General features: G+C 40.0%; 1 protein-coding gene across 1 annotated transcript in view; it reads left to right on the top strand.

The window, feature by feature from the left end:
* Positions 1–445: 445 nt before the first annotated feature.
* The window catches only part of usta (uronyl 2-sulfotransferase a), an 82,688-nt gene continuing 70,974 nt past the window's right edge, over positions 446–12,159 (top strand). The window contains exon 1 of the mRNA XM_037685476.1: positions 446–680. Within this exon, the coding sequence (XP_037541404.1) occupies positions 446–680 (235 nt within the window). The remainder of the gene's footprint in view (positions 681–12,159) is intronic.

Genomic DNA, 12,159 nt, shown 5'->3' with positions numbered 1-12,159 from the left:
GTGTTATCAATTTAAGAGTTTTAATATTGCGTTATCATTTACTGTAACGCGACTTTCATGACAGATGATTGAAGAAAGTTATGGAGGTCCGTGAGCTGGACACAGAGAGGCGCTGTTTCACCCGCACAAACCAAATCTAGTCTGATAGTTGGAATGGGGGTTTCTTCTTCGTCGTCTTTCCATGTTCAAGTAATCTGACACCGAAAAAGACTGAGAGGGGAAGGATGGACCCTTAAGTGGGTTGTAAGAACGGAGGGAAGGAACAGTCATCCAAGAGGACGGAGCAGGAGAAGAAGGCTGTGCGCAAAAACAAGCCCCCGTGGCAGCGGCGGTGGAGCTCCTTGGTGCAGTGCGCGTCTCCAAAACCATCAAATGTTCTCCAAACGGCAACTTCCAGTTTCCCGAGGCGGATGGGTGACTTTCCACGTTGCTTTGTGAGGAGGAGATGATGAAGAATTTCAGCGGTAGTCCCCTTCACAGCAACCACCAGACCCCCAACCACATCAGAGAACTACATTTGAGCAGACAGTCCAGCTTGTTCTCGGCGCTGCCGCTGCGAGTTTCCCTGCGAGGTTATGGTTTCTGCATGGCTGCGCTCTTCCTCTTCTGCTTCGGCTCCCTTTTCTTCCAGCTGAACAGTGGAGCTCCTCAGATCCTGCAGGACATCAGGCAGTATCTCGGTGAGTTCTTTATTTATTTTCACTTCCACGCGCTGGCTCAAGTTCGCCATAAAGGGGGATTTTGTACATTAAAAAGTTGCGAGGCGTCTCAGTCTTTCTTCAATAAAACGCAAATTGTTTAGAACCATCACAAGAAAGTTTGGCTCACTTTAGAAATTCTGCGTTTTTGCTCACTTTGGGAACTTGTCGGAGCATGACTTGGGAGCTAAAAGGTAACAAGAGTTTTGTTTATGACTGACACCGCAGCTGGCACGCTCAAAGGCGCGCGGCGCGCTTTACGCACGGTTGGCACAGCTGGAACAAGGGGCGCAACACAGCTCCAACAGATGTTGGCACCGTGAAACTGGCTTCTTACAGGACTGACTGTCAACTTTGAAAATAATGGGAAAGTATTATTTTGTGATTAGTGGTTTTATAATAAGCTGCTAATTTTACAACCCTATATTTCGAAAAATGTGGGCTGTAGTGAAATTCTTTCAATATAAACTGGATGCAAGAATTTGCAAATCTCATAAGCCCTTATTTTAGTTTATCCACAATAGAGTAAGCATTAACTGTTGGGTGGGGAGGGAGGCAGTTGTGAATTTCATGGCAGTGACACAGGTAAAAAATTAATAATAATAAATTAAAGACGGGGGCATGTTATGGTGTAAAACATCTTCTTTTACCAACAGTCTGTAAACATTTAGGAATGAGGCTGTTGGAGTTTTTGGAGGTGACTGTTCTCCCATTTTCATTTGATGTAGGGTTCGCTGTTCCACAAACCTGTGTCTTCTTTGACAGAATTTCCTGATGCGCCAACTATTTTAATGGAAGCAGTATAATGTCTTGGATAGTGTTCACATATGGCTTCTTCCTTGTTTGATGGAGCATTTGTGGATGACATTGTGACCTGTCCTTACATGAATGGTAAATGGTCTGTAGTGCTAATTAAGATGCTCAAGCTGCTTTACAACACGTGTGCGCTCATTTACCTCCACACACACATATATCTACAAAGATAATCAAACTAATCATAATTAGTGATTTATCACATTCATACACTGATGGGACACACATCAGAGGCAATTAGGGGTTCAGCGTCTTGCCCAGAGACACTTCAGCATGTGACTGCTGGTGGAGTCGAACCCACAACTCTCCCACTAACCACTCAGCCGCAGCTGCTCTTACAGACAATGATTTATAGAAGTCTTTCTGAACCCATGCAGTGATGTCCATAACTGTTTTTATTGCAGTACATCCAAAGATCCAGTACTGACTCAGCCTTGTCTTTTGTGTGCAGAGATTTCTCCACTATCTTGAACTCTTTGATGATATTATGAACTTTAGATGATGGCATATTAAAAGTCTTCCTTGTTTTCTGTTGAGGAACATTATTTTATTGTTTCACTATTTTTAGATGCAGTTTTTTGCTGACTGGTAAACCTCTGCCCATCTGTACTTTGGAGAGCTTCATCCTCTCTAAAATGCTTCTTTTTTTTTTTTTAACGCAATCCTTTTATCGACTTGTTGCCAGTTAATCTAGTTTGTTGCAAAATGTTCCTCCAGCTGTTTCTTCTATACAGCTTACATTTATATCCTTTTATTGCCCTCGTTCCCACTTTTCGAAAGCTTAGCTGTAGCCAAAAAATTCTAAATTACTTTATTTTTTTTTACAAAAAATGGTGCAATTTCTTCATTTTATCATGTTAAATGTGTACAATGTTCCATTGTGAATTTGTGACTAAAATATGGACTTATGATATTTGCAAATCATTGCATTCTACTGTATTTTGATGTACATTTTACACAGCAGCCCAACGTTTTGTAATAATGGTTGCAGAATGTGTGGCGTTAGGTATTTTCTCTCGTACCCATTAGAAAAAAGAACACCACACAGGACAGAGTAAGATTTTTGGCCAACGCTCTTTGCAAGGAGGGAAATCCACCTCTGGTCTCGAACCAGAGGTGAACTCCAAACCCTTGCTGTTAGAACTGACTTTTATTTGGTAAGAGTGACACATAAGTGTTTGGCTTGGAAACACTCTTTGATCAGAACAAAACATCTTGTACAGGTTCAGTTGATTAAATGCTTATTGTAATGAGTTTCTGACACCATCTGTATCCGTTGAAATCATCTGTATCAGTTTACGGGTGAGGAGAAAAACAATGACAGTGCTGGAAAACTAGTTGATATGTTTTGACATGTTTGGTTTTTAATAAGGGCAGCACGGTGGCACAACTGGTAGAGCTGCTGCCTCTCAGCGAGCAGGTCCTTGGTTCAAACCCCTGTCCAGGGGCCTTTCTGGGTGGAGTTTGCATGTTCTCTCCGTGCATGCGTGGGTTTCCTCCGGGTGCTCCGGTTTCCTCCCACAGACCAAAAACATGCATGTTAGGCTGATTGGTAACTCTAAATTGTCCCTAGGTGTGAGTGAGAGAGTGAATGGTTGTTTGTCTCGTTTGTCTCTATGTGTCCCTGTGTTGGACTTGCGACCTGTTCAGGGTGTCCCCCGCCCCTCGCACAGTGATTGCTGGACATGGGCACCGGCGACCCCCGTGACCCAAAATAATAAGTGGGTAAAGATAATGGATGGATGGATGGATGGTTTGTAACAAACAGTTCCAAGTAAAAACAGCTTATGTAAATACAGAGAATTACTATCAGCTCGGATGTGGACTGATAGTTCAAGAAACGTTTTGCTTTGTATGCATAGAAGTACAGAAATAGTTTTAAAAGTGATAACAAATGAAAAACTCTTACATGTGGGAACTTTTTGTTTTGTCTTAACATTTTTGTCGTTTTGTGTGTGCCTCCACTTGTCGTGCCTTATAGCTTTAGGTTAAGATCAAGAGTCAAAATGTAATTAGTTCTTGTGTGAACACGTCCGATCCACTGACCTTTCCCGATCCCTCTGATACTTTATGAGTCACACGTGAGGGGGAAATTTCCCATCAGCCCATTTGTGAACTGGGCTACAACTTTGTCTGCTGCTGGAATGTTTGTGCCTCTGTGTGTGTTTGTGTGTGTGCGTTGAAAAGAGGTTGTGTTCCTACCTACTGCCCGCTCAGACCTTCAAGACCTTTATGACACGATAAACATCTGGAGCAGAATAAGGGGCTCTCACCACGTCAGCCACTAATCCCTTGGGTCAGATCAGTTTCCTGCACAGCCTCACACATACCTGTGCACACCCATTAAACGGACACTGGTTTGGGTCAAAAATGCTGACAGCTTCTGTGTGTTTTTTCAAAATAAAACAAACAAAAAAAAAAGGCACAGAAGCAAGCTTCAGAGCTCCGTTTTACTCTCTAAAGTTTCCATATAATGATGTAAATTTTGCAGCAGAAATCACAGCAGTCAAAGGAAGTTTATTTTCTTGAAGTGAACTCGAACAGGCGAGCTGACAGAAAAGAAAAGCTCTTTGGCTTGAGCAAACGCACACCGAAGCTTGTGAGGTTGACAAATCCATCAGCACAGACGAGCACAAATTTTGACATATCTGATGCAGATGGAGACAGCTAGGACCCTGCAGGGGATCAGGAAGTGTTTGGGCCCACCAACACAAAATGATTTTCCCTTTAAGCTTGGCACAACCCCCCCAGAGGACCACTCATCAGACTCTCGTTTCTATGTTTTGTATCGATTTAGGACGGCTGTTTGTGCAACAGCAACACAAGCGCAGAGCTGCACCTCCACAGGGATCTAGATGAGTAATTGTCCCCGCTCGTTATGTTTGCTGAGGCGAGGGGAACATACTTTGTTTCAGATAGAAAGTGGTGACGTGAGTAAATGGGTTCATGGGAAGTTTGAGGTTTTTGGACTTATTAGCAGGACTGAGTTCAGTTTCTGTCTGCTGAAGTTTAAAAGACTTTTTGGATGAGAAATCTGTTTTTTTTTAAGTGACTAATACCAGTTTTTCACAAGTACGATAGAGGATTTAAAAAAAAAGTGGGTGGAGTGTTGGTCTGCAACCTGTGGCTCTGGGGCTGCGTGCGGCTCTTTAGTCTGTCATCTGTGGCCCTTTGAAGCTTTGATCAAAACTAACGTGATACTGTATTTAATTTTTTTTCTTTTATACCCACAACAGAAAATGCAAGTTTTAACAGTTTTTTTTTTTTTTTTTGTAAATTTTCTCTAAATTTGTGAAAGCTACGTATAAGGAATAAAATGTGTTGATTACATTTAGTTAATTCGTTTAACCAACCAGGCTTACAATTGGATTTTTCTCTCAATAAAATCAAATAAAAAAAAAAATCAATAACTTGTCCAGCAAAATGCCTAATTTTTCTGCATACTTTAAATTTATGTTTCGTTACTTCAATGTGGTATTTTAAGTTTAAAAAAAAAAAACTCACATAAGCCTGTAGAGATTCAATATAAACAGGTTTTTTTTTTTTTTTTTTTTTTTTAACTTTCAGTGTTTTCTTTTATCCTAAAATGTAAAAATATCAGTAAATGATGTAAACATTCATTATATAATTTTAGTTTTATGATGTCACCCTGACTGGCCATGCAGAAAAGCCCTCCTCCAACGACCTCTAAGTGGCCCACGGGCCACCAGTTGATAAGCAGGTTTTGCAGACGCATTGAATTTAGTGAGCGAAGTGGCAGAAATGGCTCTTTCAATCAAAAAGGTCGCTGACCCCTGGGCTGGACTGACGAAGGTGTTGATTTCTGTTGCAAGGGTGTGGAAGAGAACAGCAGATTAATAACGTTAAATTTGGGGTTAAGTGTGTTTCTGTCAGTCAGGTGCCGAGCTGCAGAAAACAGACTGCGTTTTGTTCGGAGAGGTTGGTGTTTGAGAACGTCACTCAACATGTAGTTGCTGGAACTAAATTGGCAAGCTTACCTTTTAGACTTGGATTTATAGCCTCGTGCACACCACTGCGAGATGCCAGTCTTGTCTAACACTTAAATATTGATCTGTCTGTACCAAAAATATAGTCTTGAGTGACCTGTGTGTGTGACAGAGGTTGTGTGTTTCAGTGTTGAATGTAAGATCGACCCTGAACACGTCCACGCACCAGACTCCCCCAGATGTTTGACTTGGCTGAGCTGCATGGTGTATGACTCAAACTTAATTAAATTTTAATAGTCATCTTTTAAGAAAATAACACGGCAGTTAACAAATCAGCAGAACGAAGACTAGGCATAGTAATAGATTAGGTGGGTTTTGTAACCAATTTAAAAAAAATTTTAATAGTGTAAATGTCTACATTTCTCTCTGAAAAGGTTGCACATGAGAGAACTATAAAAGGTTTTGGCAAAAACTGCTAGACTGGAGGAGTCTCAAACCATGAGGTCTGAGTTTGCCTTTTTTCTCTAATTAAACACACGTCTTGTACTTCTGCAGTAACTTGACTTTCAGGGGTGTCTGGGAGCAAAATCAATCAGAATTGATCCTCGAGGTTTGACAGAATACACGGTACATTAACTCCTGAGAGTTGCTGGGTGCATGTAATAGACCTTTAAGCACACTCGAATACACAGGTTTCCCTGAGTGTTTCTTCTGTAGCACTCCAGTCTCCTCAGTGCAGAAGTTAAACAAGCTCGACTTGACTGTCAGGCTCTCAATAAACGTTGGGCTTCTACTCAAAAGAACCCTGCAACCTTAAATCTGTCTGCACTCATAAACTGAACTTTTCAGAAGCGAGCAGGTAAAGTGTTCGAGTCAGACTGCAGGGCGGTGTTTGGGATTAGACGGGTACCGTATTTTGCAGCGTATAAGTCAGTTTTTTGCATAGATTTGTCAGAGCTGCGACTTCTTTATAAATGTATTTTTTTCCATATTCTTAACGTAATTTTTTTTTTAGGGATGCACAATATTGCATTTTTGGCCGATATATGTTAAAACTTATTGGTCGATAACCGATACCGATGTTTTTATCAGAACATAGCCCTCTTATTTAGGCTAATTTACTACAAATATTGTGTAACCACTGTAAGAGCTGGTGACATATATTCAGTAACAGTCATATGATATGCATAGCACATTAACTTATAGTAAATGAAAAGTGTTAAATGTTATTTATTAGCATTAGATGCCTGCGATGCTGTCTCACTTGTGGAGGCTTGTTCCAGGTTCCTAGCTGCAGTGTGGGATCTTCTGCACTCTTGTGCATGAAGGACAGCCTTTTTAAGGTCAACGCAACATTTCACTACACCAGAAATGTAGTGAGATAGGTCGGTTAGCTTCGTTAGCTTCGGAGCTCCACTACATGTTATAATATCTGGACTAGTTCAAGTACCTGATATTATACTTAATTTAAACGGGTTCTCTCTTTTTCGAGCTACTTGACAGATATGTGACAGAGATCGGTGACGTGAGACGTTAATTTTCTTTGACCCATCAAAATGAATGCGGTCATTTATTAACAGAATCAAAGTTTAACATCAAACATTTACATTAATTTAGGACTAATCATGCTAATGGGGCTAACATGACGTCCAAATGTCTGTGGTAAAACTCACTCAAGTGCTATCAGCTATTAGCTTCTCAACGACGTCGGAAATGATGGCTTGTAACTCTGGTAAGGCTACTTAGTAAAAATATCTCTGACTGGGGATGATGTAGCGAGGCTCAACGTAGTCCAAAAATCTTTGGAATCCGACATCCTCAACAAAAACAAAGCTTTCACACCGCTGCCATTTTGACTTCTTCCTCCACCGTGATCAGATCAGGTAGGCATGCGTCATGTCATCACATCATGCTGCTACTGCAGGCATCCTTGTCACTGGGTTGTCTTACAAAAACAACGTCCTTTATATCAGTTAGTTATTTTGATGGAATGGCCAATGTCCGATAATGAATGTTAATATCGACCGATACCAATACCATGTTGATAATATCATGCATTCCTACAATTTTTGACTGACACTTTAAATTTTAAAGAACTGCAACCACGAGTCCGCCCGTGTGTGCTTGCTTCACTCAGCTGGTGCAGGCAGAGGAACACTGGAGGGCAAACAGGTCTCACTTGTAAATGAGTCCTCGAGGCTCAATATGATTTATCTGTATAAATAAAGGTTGAATGAAAAAAAGGGATGGATGAATGGATGGATCTGCCAGCCAGCCCGCCAGGCAGCCAAAGCAAAATGAAGCCATTTTGACCAATAAATAAACACATAATAAATGTGACTTATATGTGTGGGGGTTTTTTTTTGACTGATGCAACTTATACTCCAGAAAATATGGCATGTGTGAACACAGAGGAAGCTTTGGAATCTCTCTTTCTCCTACAGTTTCTGTCACATTTGTGCCATCACTGGTCTGCGAATGGAAGAAAGAAGTTTTTTGAAAGAAGTCGAAAAACATTTACTTATTTAGCTGCACTTTATCAGAAGCTTTATTGGAATAAAATATATAGGAAGTGTCATGATCTGGTGTGTAAGTGTTGTCGAACTCACATGCAGGCAGAGACAGGAGGACCCTAAGGTAAAAATATTAATGATGATTTATTAAACCAAACCAAAAAGCTGACGGTGCAGCAGAACTAGATGAGACAAGAAGCGCAGACCAGACCACGGACACCATGAGAAGTGTAGGATCATTCCCGGATACCAAAGGAGTGAAAAGACAGACTTTATCCTGATACTAATGAGACGGGTGAGGAGCACCTGGGGTGATCAGAATGGAGATCAGCTGTGCACAGGAGGATGACGAGGGAAACACAGGCGCAGGAAAACAACAGGGAAACAGACATCGTGTCGGGAAGAGGAGAAAAGATAGAGGGAGGTGTTGTGTATGCAAAGAAAAGTCCAAAGTATTGATTATAGTTTGTACCTGAGAGATTGAATCACTTACTCCTGACATGTTCTCGCAGCAGGATTATTCATAATCCTGACAGAGTTTCCCCAGGCTGCACCGCCAGGGCTACAGCTAGCTGCTGCTGCTATTTGTGCTTCAAGTAACCATAGACTTTTATATATACAACCACATTTGGCTAACAGTAAGATAATGTTCTCAGGATGGAATTTCTTTAAAACTCAACATGCTATCTACAAGTGGTAATATTTAAATGGTCATACTTTTTTTTATTTTTTTATTTTTTTTACAGAACTCCAAATTCAGAAGATCTGAACTATAACCGCAAATGTTCAAAATCAGTTTTGCTCTTATGTTTTTTTTCTTTGTTTCTAAGTAAATATGCAGATTTTATTTGTAGCTCGGAACAAATTAGCCCTGAACGGAGCAGTGAAAATATGTAGAAATGTAATAAAATGATCCAAACGCATTTTTAAACCCACCTGCCATTCCAAATGTTGCCCAGTATACCCAGAGCATCTATGTTCTGGGGCTTCAAGGCACACATATTGCAATAATGTGAAGAGAGGGATGTTTACATTCAGTGTAATTGCTCAGCTTCTTGAACTGCTCTGCTAACCTGCAAGTACTGCTTTGCTAAAATGTGATTTAAAGACATTATGCTTGGCCACAGCTGCATTTTCTTCATTTATGTAGTGGTGAGGGGAAAAGACACACAAACTGCACAACCCCTCCACCCCACTTTTTTTTTAAATTACTTTTTTTTTTATGAGTGGGCCAACCATGTAAGTGTGAGTTTTGGAGTGAACTCACCACTCCACTGACAGCACCATGCCCACATCCTATGAAGGGATATTAAAAACAAGGTTTAAATTAAGTTTTTTTTTTGTTTTGTTTTTTTACTTTAAATTGACAAAGTTATATTGGCATGGGCTGTTATGCCAGAAAGTGACAGAATCACTTTCATTTAGCCCTTTACAGAACGTCACATGGAATTAAAATCAGGCTGAAGGGTAGCATCCTAAACTGGCTGAAGTTGTGGAAAAAGAAACTGCCATTTTTGTATTTTTCACATTTACTAATGCAATTTTTGATTTTATATTGCGAAACAAAGCATATACATCTAATAGTGAAGCAGCTAACAAGCTCTTTTTATCAATGTCAGAATAATATCTTGCATCCATCCAGCTGACGAATCTCATTAGGTGAAAGCAGGACAACTTGGACTTCCTTTGTGTTTGCACTGTTACAGCTTGTCGGTGTCAAGAAAAAACTACGCAGAACATTCAACAGATCTTCCCCAAAAAACAACTCTGGACTCCCGTCACAAGCAGCTTTAAAGCCAAAACAATCAGATGGGTTGTCATTTCCTCAGGGCTGGTTAAACAAGCAGCCTTCCATGCTGAGGACCGCTGAGCCATGCACTGTTTACTGAGCTGCTCTCTCTCAGACACGGCAACTACTAATTGGCTTTAAAGCAGCAGTTCAGAGAGGTTGAAGTGGGGTTCTGTGGAAAGGTTATAAACAAATAACATCTTACTTGTTGTAGAAAGCACTATGAACGAGCCCAGTTTGGAAAAAATGGCTAGTTGAAGAACAAAGCAAATTGCTGCCATTTTAAAACAACTCGGATCTGAAAAATATATAGTTTTATACAAATGTTAATTTATAAAACTTCACATTAGTGGCAGATTAACATTGCATTGCTATTTACATAGAAATCTAGAGTTATTTGCAGTTGAAATAGTGGTTGCTCCAGTGAGATATAACATCCAGTGCAGTCTTTTGGCAGGTTTATTATAATAGGTCTGCAAGAATAACTGTTATTCAAAAGTACTTGTTCTGTAAATGACTATAAAATAAAATTCTTACTAACTGCTGTAAAATGTTGGGGTTGTTGTTTAAAGATGGCAGCAATTCACTTTAGCCTGCATGGCAATTAGCTAGTCATTCTGGTTAAAATTAGATTCTGTTGCCCAAACTAAGCTTGTTTAAGAAGATAAAATATACATTTTTACAACTTTTTCACACAATCCTACTTCCAAAGAGCTCAACTGTTCCTTTAAAGGCCAATAAAGGGATAAAAGACATTATTTACTAGACACTAAATAGTTTTGGAGTTTGGGGGTTTAGTTTAAAATTAATAAAGCGCAGCATAGCTTCTTGTGTCATATAGATTAATCAGGATTAACTCTTCTTTGACATATTTATTGTCTCGAATAAAATATTGCACGACGCCACTTTTATTTTGCTGTTGTTATTGCGTCACAGCAGCAGTTAGCATTATCATTTAGCATCTGCACGCCTGAGAGGCAGCCATCTCCAGAGAGACGGGCCCACATTGAAACAGCGCATGGTAATTATGTTTCATTAGTGCATTTGTTTTCACCACATGAAACGAGGACAGAGGGAAGGAAAATGACCGACTCCCTCAGTTTGTTCTAGCTGCTGCTGCTGCTGTTCAAGGCTCGCTGAGTAATGGTGGATCTTACAAGAGAAATGGCTGGCAAATTGTTCTCTTGTTACTTTAGGTTATGTGTAAGCACTGGCTGAAGTGGAGCTTACTTCATACACATTATTTGTCTTTTCAGAAGATCTTTTTCTTGTTTTTTTTATTTTCTTTAGCAAATGTTCATTTACTTCATTATTGTTTTAAGTCAATCTAATTCAAGATGGCTGCCACAGCTTAATAAACGTATCAAACACCAAAATAGCTATAATCAAGTTAATTTGATGGATAGAGAGCTAAATTTGGTGTGCTAGTAGCTGAAAATCATCCTCAACACATACGTTTGACCCTGTAATGTTGTGCAACACTTTTGCTTAAAACTTTGCCAATAATGGATGGAGTCAACCCTATCTGTTAGCAAAATATTTCAAGCACAACCAGACAGATATTAATGGAACTTTCAGAAAGTAATCATTAAATCTAGATCTCTGTAATATCTGTTACCTTTTTAAGTCTGATAAATTCAAGATTCTGTAGCGGTGTGAATTCTGTAGCAGGACCAAGACTCTGGAACGAGTTACCTCTGCTTGTCAGACAGCCCCCCCCCCCCCCCCCCCGGCTTTCAAGTCCCGTTTAAAAACCCACTACTATTCGGTGGCTTTCAACACCTGATGATCGGTGTTTTGAACCTGTATGCTCCACACCGGTTAGTCGTCATTATCTGCATCGTTTTTATGTCTATATTTCTGATTTACTTCTTTTTGTATTTTGCTTTGTGTGTTACCTGTTGTTCTGTCTGTACAGCACTTTGGTTGACCTTATCGCTGTTTTAAGTGCTCTATAAATAAAATGGTATGGTATGGTAAGATGGCTGCCACAGCTAATCAACCTTAGCAAACATAAAAATGGCTATAACTGTTTATTTTTACTAATATTGAGCTCAAATTTGATGCTGTGTAGTTGCTGATGGTTATATCCAACACATACCTTATTTTCCGGCATATAAGTCGTATCAGTCAAAAAAAAGCATCATGTAGAGGAAAAAACATATAAGTCGCTTTGGCATATAAGTCACATTTATTATGTGCCACCGCTGACCCATCGCATTGATTATGCATTTATTTAATGGTCAAAACAGTTTCATTTTGCCTGGACGGCAAACCATTGAACCGTCGAACCAACCATTGCAACCAGAGCCACGAGCTCTCCAGCATTCCTCCGCCTGCACCAGCTGAGTGTGTGGGAGTTCTGGTTTCCTTCCTACCACTAACCATCTTCCACAGCT

The sequence above is a fragment of the Nematolebias whitei genome, chromosome 12 (genome assembly GCF_014905685.2).
Source record: "Nematolebias whitei isolate Nwh7 chromosome 12, NemWhi1, whole genome shotgun sequence".
In the NCBI taxonomy this organism is placed as follows: domain Eukaryota; kingdom Metazoa; phylum Chordata; class Actinopteri; order Cyprinodontiformes; family Rivulidae; genus Nematolebias; species Nematolebias whitei.
Note: the sequence above shows the minus strand (reverse complement) of the source record. Positions and strands in the feature narration are given on the sequence as shown.